The sequence below is a fragment of the Idiotropiscis lumnitzeri genome, chromosome 5 (genome assembly GCF_059441095.1).
Source record: "Idiotropiscis lumnitzeri isolate Australia: NSW breed Sydney's pygmy pipehorse chromosome 5, RoL_Ilum_1.0, whole genome shotgun sequence".
Classification (NCBI taxonomy): domain Eukaryota; kingdom Metazoa; phylum Chordata; class Actinopteri; order Syngnathiformes; family Syngnathidae; genus Idiotropiscis; species Idiotropiscis lumnitzeri.
In genome coordinates this window covers 24,858,285-24,879,197 of record NC_142395.1, presented here as the reverse complement: position 1 = coordinate 24,879,197, position 20,913 = coordinate 24,858,285, and the positions used below count along the sequence as shown (strand labels likewise).

Sequence of the window (20,913 nt, the reverse complement as noted above, 5' to 3'; positions counted from 1 at the left end):
CAGCCAGTCAAAATTTTTATTCATGCGCGGTTCTGTTGGGTCTCCATGAAATGAGCCTATAGTTCTCATATGTAAAATCCATCTGAAAAGTGGGGGTTCTCAATCCTGTTCTTCGAGGGCCGGTGTCGTGCCTGTTTTCCATCTCTTCCTGCTGCAACACACCTGATGCAAATGAGCAGATAATCATCAAGGTCTGCAGAAGTTAGATAACGATCCTGATCATTTAAATCAGGTGTGTTGCAGCAGGGAGAAGCGGGAAAACAAGCAGGACACCGGCCCTCAAGGAAGAAGATTGAAGACTTCTGGTATCGAATGTAAAAGAACGTGACAACATTAAAACAAAGTGATCAATACGCAGATTGTACTGGAAAAAATTTATATTTTTTGTTCCACCCCACAAGGGAAAATGTTCTCGTTGTAAGACAAACACTCTGACAGCCTGCATCTCATCCTGCCGCTGAAATTTCAACTATGAAAATAAGGTTACAAACGTTTTGCTGCAAGAAAGTCATGTGACGCTTTTCAGTGTCGAGGTGTGAGCCGTTGTCTAGTCAGCTTACTTGTATTTCGTTTCACTGGTTTCTCTCAGTCTGTGTTTGTTCATGGTTGTTGCTGTCAATGTCATGTAACCCTCTTCATGTTTTATTTTCCGTAGACAAGATTTTTTTTATCAATATGTTTCTTTGTGTTCAATTTCAATTTGTTGGACAATATTTAGTAATTTGGTATTTCGTCCACAGTGAATTTAATGTAATTATTTTTCATGTGCAATTAATACCTTTAAAAAGGCATTATGCCACTTGCTGTTGCCTGGAAATGACATCACACGTTGAGGGCTCGGGCAACAACAATAAGGCTCAGCTTGTGAACGTTAGGTGATCACGTGACATGAATTAACGTTAAACAATGAAGTTACGAAATTCATGACGGACTAAATATCAAGTTTTTCCTCCTGCAAATTAGTAAAGTTTCCCTTTTACATGCAGACCACTAGAAAGCCGGATGACGACGACTCTGATAAGCTATGCAGTCTTCCGTGCAATACCTAAACGCGCACGTGAGCTCGCCCCACAAAACCGAAGTATAGCCAACCCCGGCAGATCCGATGATAAAGTCATCTGAAAGCAAGTGTCCGCAGAGCTGCGATGCCCACAGGAAATCATCAGTGGAGGAGAAATGTCGGCACACGTCTTCTGACCCCGCAGATAAAAACCCCATACGCTTTATCAACTCCGTCACGGCCCCCAAAATCATACAACCCCCCCCCCACACACACACACGCACACATCCTTTAAGAGTCTTGACTGCTCCGACATCAAAAGCAGTGTGTGAATCTCGCCATTAATAATTAATGATTTGCCACAAAGAGTGTCTCGAGGTCTCCGCATTCCCATCTCTTAGAAGTGCAGTCAGTGTGTGTGACTGCGCGTGCGTGCATGTGTCTCGTTGCTAACAGAGACACACTTTCCCTCAGAAAAGCCCCGATTGATGTAGTTATGTCAATGGCATCCTTGAAAGACTCTTGCACAATCAATTACTACACTGGTCCAATGTGGGCTATACCCGCATGATGCATCATAATGAGAGATGTTCCTAATACAGTGGTGCCTTGAGATATAAGTTTAACATGATCCAAGATCACATGCTTATCTCAAATCAAACCACTCTCTCAAACAATTTTCCCCTTTGAAAAGAATGGATATACAATTAATCCGTTCCAACCCCCCGCCCCCAAAAAAAAAAAATCAACATTCATTTTTAACATCAAGACAAAAGATTTCTTTACAGTAATATGTACCCACCACTATTTTAAATGGTACTCAGCTTTATATTACATTTATGGAATAAGAATTACAGTAAATGGAAAAAGATCATCAGGCAGATACAGAAAGGAGCATATTGATGTCACAATGATCATAGAATGGGAGTAAGCGTTTGATAAAGTTTGTAAAAATAAATATTCACATTTGAGTGTGGTTTGTTAATGATGGATCAAAGCCACTGCAACCAAGTCTGGGAGTCACCATCAAAGGTAAATATGCTATTTCATTTGCGCTTATTAAGCTGCCTTTGAAAAGACACCCGCCGACTGTCGGGAGCTCACAGCGCACTTGCGGTTTGCTGGCATCAGCCAAACGCTTTCGCTCGCCAAGGCAGATAGCTACAGTATTAGCCATTAGCCACTAGCAACCATTGCAAGTTAGCGCGTCCACCATTAGTTAGCTAGATAAGTGGATCTACCTGATGTGTAGCATGTCATTGCTGATTATTCGCCAACTTTCTGGTTTTGTCAGGAAATAAACCAGAAAATATATTTTTGGAAAAAAGTCAAAAGGTTGCTGTTGCTTTTCAGCAGTGTCAGGCTATGCATTTCACACATAAGCTTTCAGTGAAGTGGTACTCAGTCCGACTTGAATAAATCCCCCTCATATTGCCATCATTTATGACACAACAGCTGGAGAAATAACATATAGAAAGACTTACATACTACTGAGTGTTGGACAACCAGCTTCTCTTGAAAGGTCCGTCTTGAAAATTGCCTCGCAAGTGTATCTGCAGTTAAATCCGCACTTTCCCCTCCTTCAGCCATTGTGGTTTAAAAAAAAAAAGCAAGAATATAGTTTACAATTTCGAACGGTCGCCAGTTACATCTTCCTGGTATGTTGATTCCGCATAGCGCTGCTCCCTCACGAGTGAGTATCCAATCACGAGCCGCGTTCATCACAGTTAAAGTAAGGCCAGAAAGAAGGCTCATTGTAACCAAGTCGTGATCTGATTGGCTATCACAACTGTCTATCAATTAAAAACACTGCGCACACACACGCACACACACACAGAATAGACGCCCGCACGATTGTATCTGAAGGCCTCCGACGAATAGTGCGTGTCACGTGAATTATGAAATCTGCCTGGCAACACGAGCTAGCGGAATTCTGATTGGATAAAAACTCTAAACTAAAAATTAAACACTCGGATATCATATGACATCAATGTGAAGAATATGATCAGGATTTTTTGATTATGTTAGGCCAGCAGAGAAGGCCTTGACGCCCCACCACTCAGAATATCCTATTAGCTCAAATAACTTGGAAGCTAGCATTTATTTACATTGTATTCCTATGTAGATTTTCTTTTCACAGCAAACATTTTAAAAACTACCAGTGTATGAGTTAAGCAGATGGGAACGTTACAGACAGGAGGGGGCTAGTTTATCCAAGATGTAAATCAAGTCTCCAGTTATATAATCAACTGCTTTGTGCATCGAGGTAAAGGCATGCAAAGCAATTCACGCACACCTTAAAGAAAAGAAGGAACCCAGTAAAAAGGTATAATAGGTCCCCTTTGGGTATTTTCCTTATTGTGTGGCCCTTGTTTGCTCAGTCTATTAGTGCGGTCATTCAGGTCTTACTTTCTCTATATGGGCAAAAAAAAGAAAAATCAATCCATTCCAATCACACAAGGAGAAAAAGTGTGTAGTAATGTTATTTGTAAAGAAATTCAATAGAGAGCACCCGAATAATGAGGATACCTGGTTCGATAGGAAAGGCAATGTGAACACATGCAATTTTAAACAAGCCGGAGCTAACATTAGTTAATTGAGCGCGACATAAACAAGTCCTGATGAGACCTTCCATCGAGTCAACGATGAGAGGCTGATGACAATTGACGCAGCATCTCTTCATTGCCAATAGCAATCACAGCGCCACATCTATGCGGCCAATTAAGATTTTCGAGCGAACAGGAGATGAATCCAGTGGGAAGCCGAGTGGCTTTGAATTAGTTGTCATCTTTAATGGACTCTTGATTTCTTTCTCACCTATAACCGATGTGGAGGCAGCGCAGCCCCAAAACGAATTCAACTCAAAGTGTTTGATATTTTACGTTATCTACCGCATGCTGTTTTTCTGTTGAGACATGGCTTTATTTTGATGGATTTGTTTTATTACCAATTTGGCTTCACAGAGCAACATTCAGGAAGTGTATTTTATTGAAGAATGCGATTTATGTACTGTTTAAAAAGAAGCAATATCATGCAAATAAATATCTGATATCACGGGAGACAGCATGCAGAAATTGAAAATGGGCCTAAATATTGTAAACATGCTGAGAACACCGAAATGAACTGAATGCATGTTGGCTTCGGGTTCCGCCTCTCCTGTGACTGGCTCCAGTTAAGATGGATGAATAGATGGAAATGTTCATGTGAGAATATGTCGAGTGTTTAACTGCTTGTGTTTGAAGTCGTCGCTCCATAAAACACGTAAACAAGCTCGCCAGCGCTACCCGAGTTCCATCAAGGATTACGAGATGAAGTGCATATTTTCAATCACTTGAGCCTCATGTTCAAATCACAATTCGAGAAAGAATGTTTAATTCAAGTTTTACTCTTCTGTATGTAACAATGTCTCTCTGCCGCAATTTCTGTTCATGAATTTGATCATGCAACTCGAGTTGAAAAACTGTAACTCATTCACTAACAGCTGAGTAAAAAAAATGGATCTTTGACGTCTTTTGCCGTCAATGGTAGTAAATGAGCTTTAAGATATAAATCCTATATGAAATAATGAAGGAACAAAGCAGAAAAGGACCACTGCAACTGAAAAGCAAACGATACATCATGATATGTCGTACTCAACCATGTCCCGACAGCGACAGCATGAGCGTGTGCAACTTGTTAGCCAGCGCAACAAAAATTAGAAATTAGACACGATGCAGGGACGTCACGTCACGCTGGATTTATCTTTCTGCCTCTTGCAGATGTGATGGTGCCAGGTGTCATAGGGGAAATTTTATCATCGCACGTGTAATGGAATCCTGACTCAAGGTGGGCGGGGCCGCTGCGATTGTGTTGTCAGGACTTCCTGACATGAATATTACTTTCCTTAAATCCGATCCTTCCCATCCGTAGCGCGATCAATTTACTGAGCTTTATTGCGATGGAAGTTGCCTCACAATATTGCCAGAGAAATGATTTGACGCTTAAATCAGATAATAATGCCACATTATCTGGGCCATTATGATGTGGCTGGTGTGCATATATATATATATATATATATATATATATATATATATATACATATTAAAACCCTAACCCTAATTTGAAACCTTAATTCTAATCCTAAACCCAAGTTTGAAGCCCCACTTCTAAACCATAACACTAGTTTGAAACCCTACTTTTAAACCCTATCCCTTGTTTGAAACCCTAATTCTAAACCCTAGTTTGAAGCCCTGCTTCTAAACCCTAAGACGAGCTTGAAACCCTAAAACTAGTTTGGAACCCAAACCCTAATTTGAAACCGTAACCCTAGTTTGAAACCCTGCTTTTAAACCCTAACACTTGATGGAAACCTTAATTCTAATCCAAACCCCTAGTTTGAAGCCCTACTTCTAAACCCTAACCCTAATTTGAAACCCTAACCCTAGTTTGAAACCCTACTTTTTAACCCTAACCCTAATTTGAAACCCTAACCCTTGTTTGTAACCCTACTTTTTAACCCTAACCCTAATTTAAACCCTAACCCAATTTTGAAACCCTACTTTTTAACCCTAACCCTAATTTGAAACCCGAACCCTAGTTTGAAACCCTACTTTTAAACCCTAATCCTTGTTTTGAAACCTCAAATCCCAAACTTTAGTTTGAAGTCCTACTTCAAAACTCCACCCCTTGTTTGATACCCTCCTTTTAAATCCTTACCCTAGTTTGCAACCCTATGAATCGCCGGCCTATATCCCTCAACCCTGCTAATCGTGACAGTCGACTCCCAGAAAGCCATTATTCTCTTGTATGAGTGGTGAAAGGCGTATACACTGGCCAAGCCTTTTATTGTTCTGCCTATCTCTGTATGTCACTAGCGTAGATTGATTCAAAAAATTCATTTTGTAGTAAATTGTAATTTTCTGATCAACTAATATCTTGCAGCCAACTCTTGCGCCTCGCTCGGCACAACGGTTGATCATCACAGGTCTGCGACGAAGCCTTCCGACGTTGCAACGAACAGTATTTAGATTTTTTTTTTTCGACACGATTTCCTCGCATGTGTCTTATGGCTGCGTGCCATCAACTGCATCCTGGCCAATTCATTATCGTGATGTCAGCATGTGTTTACAGCTCACAAAGGGAGCCGCCATAAAGGCGCTCTCATCTACTTAACCAATATGTTTATATGCGGCCGCGCCCGTGTTTGCTAATGGAGAATTTAAACTAAATAAGTCTTCTGACAGCAGCAATGAGTCTTAGTGAGGCAAGCTGCAAAAAAGTGTGTGTGTGTGTGGGGGGGGGGTGGGGGGGGAATGAGTGTGGGAAAGGAACAGGAAATGATGACCGGATCAAAAGGCGACTTCCAAGGCTGGAGTTGGACCATTTCCAGTGTCAGAGCAACCGAAGTCCTGCTTTACCCAAAGGGATGGAACTGCTTGAAGTTGGCGTCTACATATGAAGAAGGTTAGTTAAGTCGTGGCAAATTAAATTGACAGGCATCGTTATAAAAAGGAGCTTCTAATAAGATCTGAGGTCTTAAATTAGACAGTATACTTACTTTCACTTTGCAATCTGTTGACATTTAATACAAGAGCTGGGAAATATGAATCGGGTTATGTTTTGATTGGCACTTTCAGATGGTTTTTATACAATAGGTTTGCATGTAAAAAAAATGACATCACGGCCCGCCACTGGTATGCACACACACTACATCATCATCAGAAAAGGTTAATAATGTGGTTGCTTTCGAATGCTGTCCGACAATAAGATCTTCTTGTGTTTCCTTCACACCTGCAGGAAACAATGTTCTCAGGCAAAATAAGAATCCTATTGATAATGAATTAAATCACGACAAAATGCCTCCTGCTGTGTTATCAGCATGCATCCTCAATCTTGAGGATACGCGAGCTTGGCGTCAGTGATCCTTAAATACCCATATTGTACCACCCTCCATACTTTTCTTCCGGCCCATGTGTGACATTTGGTCAGGTTCAAAAGAAAATTAGTCCACTCTATGGAAGATCCAATCCCAGCACAGCAAGTCATTACTGTCGACAGAACACGTTTTTCTCCATCTGACCTTTAAGAAAGAAGATGGCATATCTCGCTTCGTCTTCCTGGTGACTTATTTGAATAAGGTGAGATAAAGCAATGAACAGATAGAAAAGGCTCTGATGAAGAGCTGCTGATAGATTCAGTGTTACGATTGGCGCCGTCGCAATGCATAATTTGCGACCTGAAGATAATAAATTGCATCGGGAGGGGAAAAAAATACTGGTACTTTTTGTATGAAAAATTGGGGCGGTGGGATAGGAAAAACAGCCAGAGAAAAATAAAAAAAAAACAACAACTTAGGAATCATGCACATCCGCAGGTGCTGAAACACGACTTTGCGGGTGGTCAACTATAATAAGCAGTCCAAGAGACACTTTATCTGATCTTGTTTTATTCGCATTAAAAGGAAAAAAAGCAGGAGGAAATGGAAAAAGTAAAGTCATGGAAAGAAAAAAAAATATACAATTTTGTAATATTTTGTTCATCCCCCAAAACCATATTATAACAGAAAAACTCTACACTTAAGTGTAAGTCAACCTGAAAAAGCAAAAAAAAAAGGTTAAATAAAAGTTTTCTTTATGGTACACAATATTCAATAAATTTTTGTTCAATTCTTCTAAAGTCAACATTACAATTTTTCTTTTTTTTTTTTTTAAAGAGGTGGATTCACTGTGCCTCGTTTAGTAAAAGGGAGGAGAGGCAGCAGAGAGCAAAAAAAAAAAAAAGGGAAACAAATACCAGAATATTATTAACATGATTAGCTGGAAATCAAAACACTGGCCAATGTCGAGGACCGGTTAAGTACCTGAAGGTGGAAAAATGGAAAAACCCAATAACCCTCTAGTGAAGACCTTTACAAATTTATGTGTAACTTAAAAAAAAGAACTGAACCACCACCAACACCTTGAAAAGAGGAACCGCTGAGTTAAAATAGCTCAGCTTTAGTTCACATTGCGCAGAAACAAACGTCAACGTGTGTATTTACAAAAGTGTGAAAAATGCTGAAAGAGGATGTACAATGCAGGCTGTCATGAAACACACAAACATAAGCCCATGTGTGTTGACATGATGGGAAGGGTTTTACCATGAAGGGAAAGACTGCAAAGTAAAAAAAAAAAAGGGGGGGGGGGGTAAATGAAGGATAATTTTATCATTGCTGTCCAATGAAAACCATTGATTATTATTTTTTTTAATTTTATTTTTTTGCCTGCATCACAAAAATAATTAAGCATGATTTTCATTGGACAACACTCATGTTAAGTCTTGGTGAGTCCAAAAAAAAAAAAAAAAAAAAAATCTAAAAGATAAATTGGATGACTAAATGTTCAGTTTTCCCCTCGGGACAGCCTGACAGGGTTTCAGTCAAACTCGAGCGTTGCAGTCGAGACAAAAATCCTTGATGGAATTACAGAAAGAGGAGCTTGGAAGAATGAAGCTTCCATATCCTGAGGTGGATAATGACCAGGTTGGTAACGATTATTAAACGTGGCTAAGACACTGAGTCCCATGGTTGTACGTCTTGCAGTTGTGGATGAGAGAATAAAAACTCTCATTTTCCTCTTCTTCATCATCATATTTTCTTTTCTTTGCGGTATCATCATCAACTGGCTTCCTGGACACACATTTGTATCGAGCATGCTTGTCCTCTTAATGCTTCCGCTCATTTGTTAGTCCACTCACACGTATGATGTCAAGGGGGTAAAGGGGGGGTGAGAAAAAAAAACTGAACTGTCCCAAAGTCCTTTTGCTCTCTCTGATTCGCCATTGTGAATTGGGTTTGTGTTTAGCAGCAGGGATACAATCAAGCTGACAGAAGCACAAAAAGTCTGGGATGAGTGTGGATAAATGGGATTTAAAGAGAGCGAGCATCATTTTTAAATGAATAGGCTGTACAAAAAAAAAAAAAAAAAAGGAGGAAAAAAAAAAAAAAGGACGAAATCCCTGCTCGGGCTTTTTGTGAAGAGATTCTCTCTTAGGCGGCGCTCAGGAGCACTCCTCTCCGATGCGCTGGCAGGAGCGGCCCACCTTGCGGTCCAGCTTGACCATTTTGAGGACGGCCTCCTGGCGCCCGCTGCCCAGGTGATCAAAAAGACAGTCGTGTTGCTCCGGGAGCCGATGGAGCATACAGAAGACATAACCTGGACACGGGAGGAGGAATATAGTTCAGATTATTTGTACAAGTGGAACTGGCTGATTCATGGATCGAACTGCAAAAAATATTGAAAAATTACCAATTGGACATATCAATTCAAATGTTTTGAAAAGGTCAAATTCAGTTCAACTGAGGTTATCGTGCATTTATGCAATTAATCATGTTAAAAGTGTTTAAAATTAAGTTTCGTTTTTGTAACTTTATAATAATTTCCTACTACTACCTACTATATATATATATATATATATATATATATATAATATTTTTTTTTTTTTTTTTTTTTTTTAATTGCTCACGGGGGCCAAATTTAAGGATCCAAAAGGACGACCGGCGCCGTGCACCAGATTTTGTTGAATAGCAATACTGAGAATCAACCATTGAGACGATCGAAAAAGCTTCGCTGGGCTGCCTCACTCACGTCAACCATGACGGGTAGTCGGAGGTTGAGGCACAGCTTGGAGCTTGGACGTACCCCCAAACGTAATTTTGGTTTGAGCTCATGACACATGACATGGCATTTTTGATTAGCTTTTACATCTGCGAGGTTGTGATCAAATGCGAATCTCAATCAAAACTCATGAAAATTAGCTGCAGACTCCCCCCCCCCCCCCGGCATGTTCAAGTTGAGAAGCTCGACTGTATCCTAAAAATTTTGATTTGACAAACCAATGAATCATTTTTATATTTTCCGAGTCCATAACCACACAGACTGTAGCACTCATCGCCGCTTTTAGAGTGTTGCCACGCATAACAAATCTTATGAGATGGCATCTTAAATCCATTCATTAATACACATAATAACACTGCTGGCATTCAATGAGCAGTGATTAAAAAACACAGTTTGACAGCTGCTTGATATGCAATTAAAAACACTGTGATTGCACAGCGCACCAATGGAGTGGAAGGGAGATCATTATGTAACATTAAAAGCCTCTCAAAGGGAATGGATGTGGAATATTCCCCCCCCCCCAAGCCAAAAGGCAACAGAATTACTGTAATACTTAGCATCAAAACATTATCCTTTACAAAGTAGTTCACCTGACCCGAATTAATGTCCCCAATCTCACATGTGAATGTATCAACTTTCACAATGTGAAGTATCCAGCAGAAGCATTAGCAAAGCAATTACCTCAATGGTCAGAAATCACTCTAATTGCATCTTTTCAAAGTAAACAAGAGACGATTAGGGATGGATGTCCCATGCACCAAAAAAAAATAAATAAAAATAAGTGAGGCAATTTGCAATTAAAAAATGACTCCTGGGGTTGAAACAGATGGTCTTTAAAGCGCCGAAGCACTGTGATTTTTTTTTTAAGCATGTTCATTTGTATGCAAACAAGTTGATTAGCAAGCATGGTTATTGGTTTGAACTGCGTTAGGATTCCTTGTAATTGGTTTATGTTTTATGTTCAAAGTGAAACATTGAGGCTATCTACAGCGCCCCCACACTGGTTGCCGAGGCTGGAGTGCCTGACTGGTAAATCATATCCAGAGAGGCCGCATGTGCATTTCAGCTCACGTATTTATACACGTCAACTGAGAAAAACGTAGTGCGTATTCTAAACGTGCGTTCATGCGCTTGAGTTGTCGTACCACAACGACAGGAGCCCAGCTCTTGTTGCACCAGCTCCAGTTTGGTTTGGCAGCGATGGCAACGCTTGCGGCTCCGCTGTTTGGATGCGCCGCGAGACGATGCAGAGGATGATGACGACGCAGAACAAGATGACAACGACGATGATGATGACTCCTCGGGACCCGGCACGTCACCCACTCTCGCTCGCTTTTCAGGAGAACAGTCACGTTCCGACTCGGAGGCTGCAGACACACAGACACAAAGAGCATAAACATCATTAAAAAAAATCGAGATAAAATAGGTACAAACAAGTGCGTCTCTGACGTGACATTTATTTATTTACTGATTAAATAATCATTTTGCCAACATTGAGATTAAGTGACAAAATCTTGCGGTTTGCGGGCATTTTAAAGCATCAGGAAATTTACTGACCTCAAATTTATTATTATATTCAGGTTTTCAATATGATGATGACATTTACAGATAAACTAAAACAGCTAAAAAAAAAAAAAATATTTGTGACGATTTAGAAAAAAAATCTCATCCCAAAGCTTTTTTACATCCCCTGACAAAATGTGGTTAAATATTGTCTAAAATCTTTTTTACTGTGTTTTATCATTCTGAAATTTATGAAAGAATCCCACTCAAAATAAAGCAAATGTGTTTTTGCTGATTGCTCATGTTTTTTCAAACAATGGTCCACCGCTTACATATTCTATCAGTTTATGTAAACTTGAACACAACTGTACACCAAAATACAGCCGAGCATATTTGATATATTGCGTTTTGGTCAAGTTAGAAGCGTATGAGAGGACACAGAAACAGCATGTACCTTCAGCCAGTTTAACCGGTCATCACGACTTTTCTCATCAATCCTGCAGACTTTTCCTCTGGCCGGGCCGAATGCAGATCAGCGCTCAATAAATCTCTGGGAACTAGGCCAAGTTGAGCTGCCAGATTCTGCTGCTCCGCACCATCAATATGAGTGTGTGAACACATCCGCGTGCACCAGTGTGTGTGTGTGTGTGTGTGTGTGTGTGCATCTTGCTAGCACATGACCGCTCCCCTCCCTGGCTTTCATCTATCCTGACAAAACTCAAATTGAAAGCAACTCAAACTTATCTGAAGCACAAAAAAGGGTCAAACATTTTGAGAACAAATTTGCAAAATATCAAAATTTCATTCCAATCTTAAATACATAGGAGGAAGAGGGTTTAAAGTTCAGTATATACAGTCAAATGACATTTGAGTACAGTAACTGTCATAAATTATGAGCTACGCCTGGGCTCCCCCTACAGTCCAGAAAAGTAATTTCCTTTTAAATCAAAAGTTGACTCCACTCAACTCTGAAGCCCAATGGACTCTCCCATTATTAAATGAGGCACTCTAGTTGGTGAGCCACGGTTGCCGTGACAATGGCAGAAATGCTATTCAAGTTGGAAGCTTATATTTGAAGGTGGCATGAATTGCTTTCATGAAATGAGAAGCATCTTGCCTCAATTACATGTTTTAAAGGGTACTACGTGTAATGCTGAGTACAAAAATCCAGGTGTCATATTTGTATTACCTACCTGGACAAAATCTATTCAATCCGATCAGAGTTCGGATTGAAATTATGATCAAATGCACTCGAGAGTTTCTTGCGTTTCCCTTTCTACTGGCAAGTCTTTCAACAACTTTAAGATCTTTTAATATCTCCAGCAACGTGTTCGTCTCAGCTGCAGACACGTTCAGTCCGGGAATAACAGAAACGCATACACGGACGTCTCAGACATGCCAGGTTAAGACGGTTCGGAATAAATGTTTTCAAGCGTGCCAATCGCATTATCAATAGACATACCACCGCTCTCGTTCAGAATAAAAACTTGATGGGAATATCAATGGAGTGTGTACATGAAGCATTTTTTATTTCCGTCGGGATTTTGATTCGAATAAATGTGTCCGTGTAAACTAATAGCAGATTGTTTTGAGAAATCTATAAAATATTATACTGAATTCTGTATAGTTTAATGCCAAACAACCGTTCTCCTCAGCAACACTGCTGCCTATAAGTCTGCAAAACTATATTACCCATTTAAGTCCCTCGTTTGAAATGCAGCGGGGTGAGATGTTTTGCAGTATAGCAGAGACGTACCTGATTCAAAGGAGCGTTTTGTAGGAGTGGAGAGTGAGCTGAAGGCTGTGTCTGTGCTGCATACTTCTGCAAAAGAGATGCAGTTCAATAAGACGGGGAAGAGATGCGCGACAGAGACTAAATGCCGTTTACTGCCATACAAGGTTCATTCTCACCGACAGACTTAAATAGTGTATTGACTATTTTTTGCAAAAGGCATCAGAATCATAAATAATTCAACAAATTCTATAAATATTGAGAAAAGCGGAAGGACCACACGAGCATGTAAATACAAAATGCAAAATATTGACAAGAGGATAGACTAGAACTGATCATGTGCTGGGTCACCTTAGCTGACTTCCCAACATTTGTTGTGGCAGGCGAAGCAAAGATTCGATTCAAAAAGGCCCCAAACTGGTGAAAACTTAAGTTTAGGCATTTCTCTCTACTGTTGTTGTAAATTGCCCCTTACGCCATAAAATTCTGAAAGGTTCTTCGACTTTTTAGACTATAAACATTAGCCAAAAAAAATAATTTGAAAAACAAACTTCTGTTGAGAGGTTTTCATCAACTTGGTTAAGTAAATGACGCCAAGTAACAAGGAAGTAGGGTAGAGTGGAAATATTTACAGTTCCAGCTGTCCTTTTTGTAACCTTTTTGTCATCGCATCCTGGACAGGCCTTAGCGAATGACCTTGCCACCATACAGCGGTGACGGATGCCCTGGCAATTGCAGGTGTCCTCTTATAAGCCCTCACACTGAATAGATAACCCTGAGCTTTCATCGACACTATCAGTGTCATAGTCTGGAGAGCTGCAGTCTTCGACAAAAATGTTGCCATGGACAAAAAAAAAATGTACTTTCCGGACTATAAGCCGCTACTTTTTCCGGAGATTTTGAACCTTGCGGCTAATAAGGGGGTGCGGCTTTTCTGTGGATTTTTCTTTCACCACTAGGGGCGCTCTATAGTTCAGAGAATACACGAAATATATCTCGATTTTTTTTTCTCCTGGGTCTGTTCTGTTTTAATTGGCAAACTTGTTGCTGTGTTAAAAGGCACTGTTTTAAGAATCTGTTTATGTAACTTTATGTGCATTCAAGGTACAAAATCGTTCTGTACATGCAGTAAACAACTCTGTTTTTTCAACATAGAAAACTGCGGCTTATAGTCTGAATGTTGGGGGGTTTTTTGGGGGGTTTTTTTCGGGAAGAGTTGCTGCGGTTTGTATGCAGGTGCGCCGCATAGTCCGGAAAATAACTTATTTAAATGTTGTCATCCCGATACACCGAGCACGCACAGTGCTTAGGGCGCCATCGTCGATGTGGGGTACCATCTCATCTGTGGCGATCAAGGTTATTTTAAAAATAAATAACGAAAATTACTCAAACTAAAAAGTTTCAAAAGCTTTATGAAGCGCTATCTATCTATCTAACAGCAGCTTGGTGGTATAGGATGTGTCCCTCACATTTTTTGTGCTTTGGATTTGAATTGTGGGTCCTCGGGTTTCCTCCAGCATTCTAAACCCGTATTAAACAACCACAAGGCATAAAAGACCAGAGAAGATAGATATTTTTTATTGAATTAGTTCAACATATCTGGTATTGGAATAAGCCACAAGTATTTCGACATATTCACGTTAGATTACTTGTGGCACATGGACTACATTATAAACTAAATTCTTTTAACAGTGCACAAAAAATTGGGGGCCACGAAAAATTCTTATATCATGTCGGGGTACCATCTGACATTAGCCCTGGTGATTATCATTTTATTTTTTATATACATGCCTTTCTTGTACCACATCTCCGTTTTAAAAAGGGCGAGACCTTCATGCTGTTTTTAGGTTGTCAGCCATCAAATAAAGACCAGTATCTCCTCACTTACCGCCCTGAGCAGGTAGAGAGGTCACCGCTGCATCTCCTGGCGAAGGATCATCTGAGGTGTCTGACATGGCGATGAAGGATTGATTGATGCCTTTGTTTGTTTCGCTACAGAATACGTCCGCTTGACTGTCACTGCTGCTACTGTTGGGGCTTGAAGAGGCTTTCGAGGCACCATCTGACTGTTTCTTCTGAATGTCTTTGGGAAAGAAAAGGCTTTATATTAGAGTCACGAGCCATAAAAAGTGCCACCAGCGACCTCATCAAAATCACGAGGTCATTAAAAAATGTCGCAGAATAATTGTTTTGTTATAAGTGCGAAACATTTATACACAGACACACCTATAATAAGACTCTTAAAATGCGGCCTTCATTTTACACATTTTATTGAATTGCATTTAGGTGATTTGTGCACGCCCCACAAAATCCTGTGCTAACAGTGTGTATAAGTGGTTAAAAGGAACTGCATGTGCGTTTACAGTCCACGAGATGCTATTGGAGAAAATTAGTCATTTGATCATGCATATTCTATTTTCAGAATCATAGTGAACATCTACTGCACCTTTAAGAAAACCTCCGTTATTTTCAGTGACGATACGACCAGCCTTTTGTCTTTCTTCAGGTAGAAATCGTATACAGTTGCAGAACAAATATTTGAATTTGTTTTGTCATTTTCTAAATCAAGGGCTTCCAAATCTGCTCCTTGATGGTCATTATCTTGCATGTTTTAGATGTTTTCTCTCTCCAACACACCTGATTAAAATGATTAGCGAGCACTGCAGAAGCCTGACAGTGATCATGATCCTTTGAATCAGGTGAGTTGGGGAGGAGGAAAACCTACAACATGCAAAATAGTGGCCATCGAGGACCGGCTTTGGACACTCCTTGTCCAATAGTGAAGACTGTGTAAAAATTGTCACCAAATATATTAGCTTTTTTTTTGTTTGTTTTGTAAAAAAAAAAAATTAACAATCGTCACCAAATACTATACATTTGTTTTGTTGTTTTTGTTAGTTTTTTTTGGTTAGTTTTATTTTGTTTATATTCAACAAAAGTTTTTTAAACTATTTTAGGACCTCTATGAGGTAGAAAAAAAACATATCTGTGGAGTAGTTGTAAGGCTAAATAATGCTAAGTTGTGTGTGTATTTAGGTACACAACACTTTTCCCCAAAAAAAGCAAATTCAGCTACTTTCTTTCAAACATTTTGGGATAACAGTAAAACCTGTTCACAGCAGCGAAGTCTAAACCGAAGCTAGAACAAAAGAACGAGAACAAACCTGCAAAACATTTGGAGCACAAATTCATCGTTTTGCTGGACCTGGGGAAAAAGAACAGAATAAAAGATTTTTTATTAAAAAGTCATGTTGATATCTTTTTTTTATGATAAATGCTGTTTGACAACCAAGTGGTAAGACTATCTGCATGTTTTCCAACAATGATCCACACTCCCAAGATGAGAATTACTCATTTGGGATCTCCACACAGACAAAACATCATTACCTTGACTAATAGAAGCTGATTTTTCTCCGTCTGGACTTAAGTAGAAAATGTTTGACTGTTAACTGAGCACCACCATCCGCCCGATATTTGGATCAAAATTCCGGAGGGTTCATGAAGCCTTGCTATTTCAGCGACAAGAGACAACTCAGACACAACAGTTGATTCTGGCTCTCCACTGAGAAAAAAATCATTTTCTGTCCAACCTTGCTCGTTATCATCTATACACGGAGCATGACGGTAAGTCACTTTCTATTTATACGGAGCACACCTTTCTAGCCATTTCGGAAAAAGGGGTCAGCTGTGGCAAACCCTACATCGGTCTGTTACTCTCGCAATTGGTATGACACAAAAAGGAAGTGTGGATGGAAAAGCAACCGTATCTCTGGGGTGATAATAAGGAAGAGGCAAAAACGGCAATATTTTTGTACAATGACAAATGCTTTCTGTTCTCAGCTAATGACCAGTTGCGGAGACAGGCACTTTATTCGATTTTGCCGGTCTATCATCCGGCCACGACCAGGGCACCCTTCCGTCATCATCCGTCCGTCCTTATTTCATGAAATAATTGTCCCGCGTCCCCGTCTGTCCTGCATCCTTTTAAAGCGCTTCCGCATTTCAGCCCCCGCCCCAAAAAAAAGCACTTGCGCATTTCACCCCAAAAAAATATATATATATATCCGTGCATGACGAGAGGCTAACGGCAGCGGTTTCATAATTTATAAACATTATTCAAAGTTCATTGCTGAATGATTTCCTATTCACATCCACTTACCATATTTTCCAAACTACAAAACACACCTGATTAAAAGCCAAAATAATGAAATTTAATCCCAAAAAAAAACACCTCGGACAAATTATCTGCAAGTCTTCACGGGGGTATTATCTATATTACAAAAACTGGGAGATGCGTTTTACCCCCAAAACAAAGCATCCCGGAAGCTTTCTCAGACTCTTGTTGTCACACGAAGCAAATTCACCGATGAGCTCGGACCGGGGTCGCACTGTAGAGATGGATGTATTTATTGCACTTCATCTCTTTGCACAAATTAAATTAAATTAATTTAAAATGCTTATTTTGGCTCTCAAGTGCTTCACACTACCGTGTTTTTGTCCACTGAGTGAGTCTCTCTCTCTCACTTGGACTAAACAAGCGGTCCAGGCCCAGTTAAGTACAATTAAAGGGACAGATGAAAACCCACTTCACAATTGACGTGCACTCAAAAAGGTTTCTTATTGGCTAGAATCTACAAAATGATGGTGAAGCACTACTTGTCTATTAGACAAGGCTACGGCCTGACTAAATGGAGCTGCTCCTCTTAATTCAACATAGTTCCGTGGCCCCAAGATACTACATGTTGGCACTATAGCAACACATTTCATCACAGTCTTGTTACATTCACGTTTTGTCCATTGTTCCAAAAAAAACCTCCAGATTCAGTCCTTAGGTAATACCAACGCTACATACCAAATTTCATTCCATTTTTTATGCAAATTTTTGTGTTACATTACTAGCAAATATATGCAAATATTGTCTAGCTACAAACAAAAAGTTCTTCATAGGTAGAGGTAATCAAATGAGATTCATCACACTGGCAAGAGAGGAAGAATGAGCAGGAAGGAAATGACAACATGCTTGTTAAAGTTAAAGAACTTGCAGCACAGCACGGCCAATCAGTCCCGTGGGTGGTCCACTGCTACTACTAATGAAAATGATTGGAAGAGACAACACGGCAAGCTCTGCTACCTCATTGGTTCTGTCTGAATGATACGGCTTCAGGAGGAAAAACTGGAGATGGATGGAATTTGTTCCAATGGAGCTGCATTTTAAAGATGCAACCAAAATTCACTGACATCAAAGTTAGGTCCATAAATATTGGCACATCAACACAATTCTCATCTTTTCTGCTCAAAGCACAACCACTAAAGCGTAAATATAACTAACAATATGGGCCTTCACTACGTTCAGTTTTAATATGATTGCAACAGTGTGCCTCCCACTTTTTAAGGGAACAAATCACAAAACAAAAATTCCCTTTTTGATACTTGGTTGAAAATCCATCAATTACTGCCAGTAGTTTGGAACACAGTCGTTACAAGATGCTGGAATTCATCTCTGGTGATGCCTCTGCTGCTGCCTTTAGTTCCTCCTTGCCCTTGGTGCACTTTCCCTTTAGTTTTGTCTTTAACAAGTAAAATGCATGCTCAATCGGATTCAGATCAAGGTAATGCATTGCAAAACATTCAACTTTTGGGCCATAAGAAAAAGTATTTTAGTTGCTTTTGCAGTATGCTCCTGTGACTATTATGGAAGAGGTTTTGAAATTATTTTCCTTGGGCTCATACTTTTATAGCACAAAGAAATGGCAGGGATGTGTGGACTTTGATATCCACTGTGAATAGATACTTCACAGGGCACAATCACATAGTATGTGGATCAACCAAACACATGTTGATAGCATAAGATTATATCACTGCAAATATTAAGCAGGTATGACTTTTGACTGTCAGACCGTTTTCTGAGTGGACCACGGAATAAAATCCACTTTTAACAAACACCACACAGTTATTGATTTCAAGTGTAAACTCAATTTTTAAATTTAGCTTTTAGTAAAAAAATAAATGATTATAAAATTTAAACAACAACAAAAACACTCTAGTCAGTCTTAACCTTTATGATGATGAAAACTTTGGATTAATGACTCTCTCCCACCTCACTTCATAGTAGTCTTAATTGTCACACAAAAGTAAATTTGTTACAAAGGTTTAACTTCGATAACAAGTGGCAATACATGGTGACATTGTGGTTTTGATTGAGTCCGCTTAATAACTTGTCGCGGGTACATTCTTCACAGCCCATTTATGCCTCAATAAATTTGTTTCTCAGATATTTGAATACATTAAAAGCAGTACAACCTTCCACTACTGTAGGTCGATTTTAACATGATATGCACGTGACTTAGTAACATTAAAACTAAATTACACCATAAATAAAACATTGCGATTGTTCCCTTTTTTGTAAACGTGTTTGTGGTCTAACTGTTACCGTAGAAGTCACCACTAGTGGATTGACCAAAAAAATGCAATGCAGTCTATTATTGGACAAACAAAAACACAAGTGTAGGAAAACTAAACGTGAGCATGGTGCATTCAAATATTTCCCAATGTCAGGATTTTGCACTTCAACCGTACAAGGTGACTAAACAGTCGATGAAAGAGGGGGGCTTGTAACAATAACGTGTCGAGGCAAACAAAACCTCTCACAAGTTTGTTTGTCCGTGTATTTGCACTTCTACCACGCCGTGTCACTAGCCCGGTCACACCTGTGACCTTAGCTGGATTATCTGTCCTAGTCTCTCCGGGGCGAGTGAACGAGGCCAGCTGGAGTTAGCTCGCAGCTAAAGCTACAAAACAATGGGGAAGGGAGGGGGAGAGAAGGAGGGGGGGGGAGGTGGGGGCTCACAACAAGCTCATCCCTGCTTGAGCTGCTAGCGCTAATGGCTAAGCGGCTAAGCTAACCGTCGACAGGGAAGCTAAAGAGCCACAAACAAGACGTTTAAAGACGTTCCCGGTCTTACCCCCAGAAGCCACAGGGACAGCGTGGCGGTACGACGTTGACGTTACTCGGGGGCTTGCTGCCCTCGCTCCCGGTGTCCCCCATGTCGGTCTTCCGTGTTGAAGCTCTCCGTGTAGCAGGTGAATCCGGGGATGGAGCGAGGGCCTTTCAATTCGCCGATAGATTTCCCCGGTCTGATTTCGCACAAAACGCAGTGGTCCGACGATATATTCCCTTTTTTTCGAATTTCGACGGGCGTGGAGCAGTTTGCCGACACGAGCGGCCACAAAGTCCGGTGGATTAAAACAGCCTTAAGAGAGAGTGAAACATGGGAGCCGTCAAAGCCGATGACGGACGGAACCACCGGGGATTCCTGGGCCGATCAGCTGGAGAGAGGAACAAACCACTTGCGCAAAAGTAGGGGGATTGGGCCAGACGGGATTGTCACATGCTCTACCGGTGGCACTATTTTGGACCCTGTAACTGGAAGTCTACCCTCTAATTACATAATGAAAACGTTAAATATTTTTAAAAGCCGCAGAATAAATAGTTGTCTTAGAAGGACCCTCCGCGTTTTAGTCGACATGGTAGCTTCCGTGAAAAACTCATAACTAGGAAGCTCATACTTTGAAAGAATTTTCGAGCTCAAGCAGACACTGATGACCAAAAATTCTACTTCAGTTGTTTAATTTCCCGTGTTAGTCTACTATAGTATACTCTTTTCACATTTCTTCACCAATTCAAAACACTCCAGTCTAAAAGTATTGACTTAATTTGGGGCACTCTGTTTATCTATTTCCCACATTCCCCAAATTGCCACTTTCCTCAGAATTCCAACATTTCCATTTCAACAATTCAATACAAATCAAGCAACAAAATCTCAAAGGCCCGTCTAAAGGATTAAGTTTGTCCTTTCTTTTGCATTCTAGAGTCCCAACTGTTTTTTAGGCAGTATATAGCTACCGTACACCCAACACACTGGTCGCGCTGCCCGTCTCACGACCCCTGTCATGTCCTATCCTCCCTACCCTGGGAGACACCAGCACGAAAATTCAACAAAATCATGCTGGTCTATGCTGTTTTTTTTGTATTTATATATTTAGCA

The 20,913-nt window shown here is 40.2% G+C and overlaps 1 protein-coding gene across 1 annotated transcript; it reads right to left on the bottom strand.

Moving 5' to 3' along the window:
• Positions 1 to 7,407: 7,407 nt before the first annotated feature.
• LOC148337411 (AN1-type zinc finger protein 3 homolog) lies at positions 7,408 to 20,202 on the bottom strand. Its single transcript, XM_088297148.1, has 6 exons — positions 19,831 to 20,202; positions 16,033 to 16,073; positions 14,757 to 14,951; positions 12,893 to 12,958; positions 10,779 to 11,000; positions 7,408 to 9,171 (listed from the first exon to the last, which is right to left on the bottom strand). Exons 1-6 carry the CDS (start codon positions 19,911 to 19,913, stop codon positions 9,017 to 9,019), a joined length of 762 nt encoding a protein of 253 aa, XP_088153274.1. The 5' UTR covers positions 19,914 to 20,202; the 3' UTR covers positions 7,408 to 9,016.
• Positions 20,203 to 20,913: the final 711 nt, after the last annotated feature.

Excerpts from the sequence above, each read along its gene's own strand:
- LOC148337411 (XM_088297148.1), bottom strand. The coding sequence starts at position 19,913 with ATGGGGGACACCGGGAGCGAGGGCAGCAAGCCCCCGAGTAACGTCAAC. Across the intron at positions 14,952-16,032 it reads GTGCTCCAAATGTTTTGCAG|ACATTCAGAAGAAACAGTCA; the intron begins GTTTGTTCTCGT and ends TCTTTCCCAAAG. Across the intron at positions 11,001-12,892 it reads AAAACGCTCCTTTGAATCAG|CCTCCGAGTCGGAACGTGAC; the intron begins GTACGTCTCTGC and ends GTGTGTCTGCAG.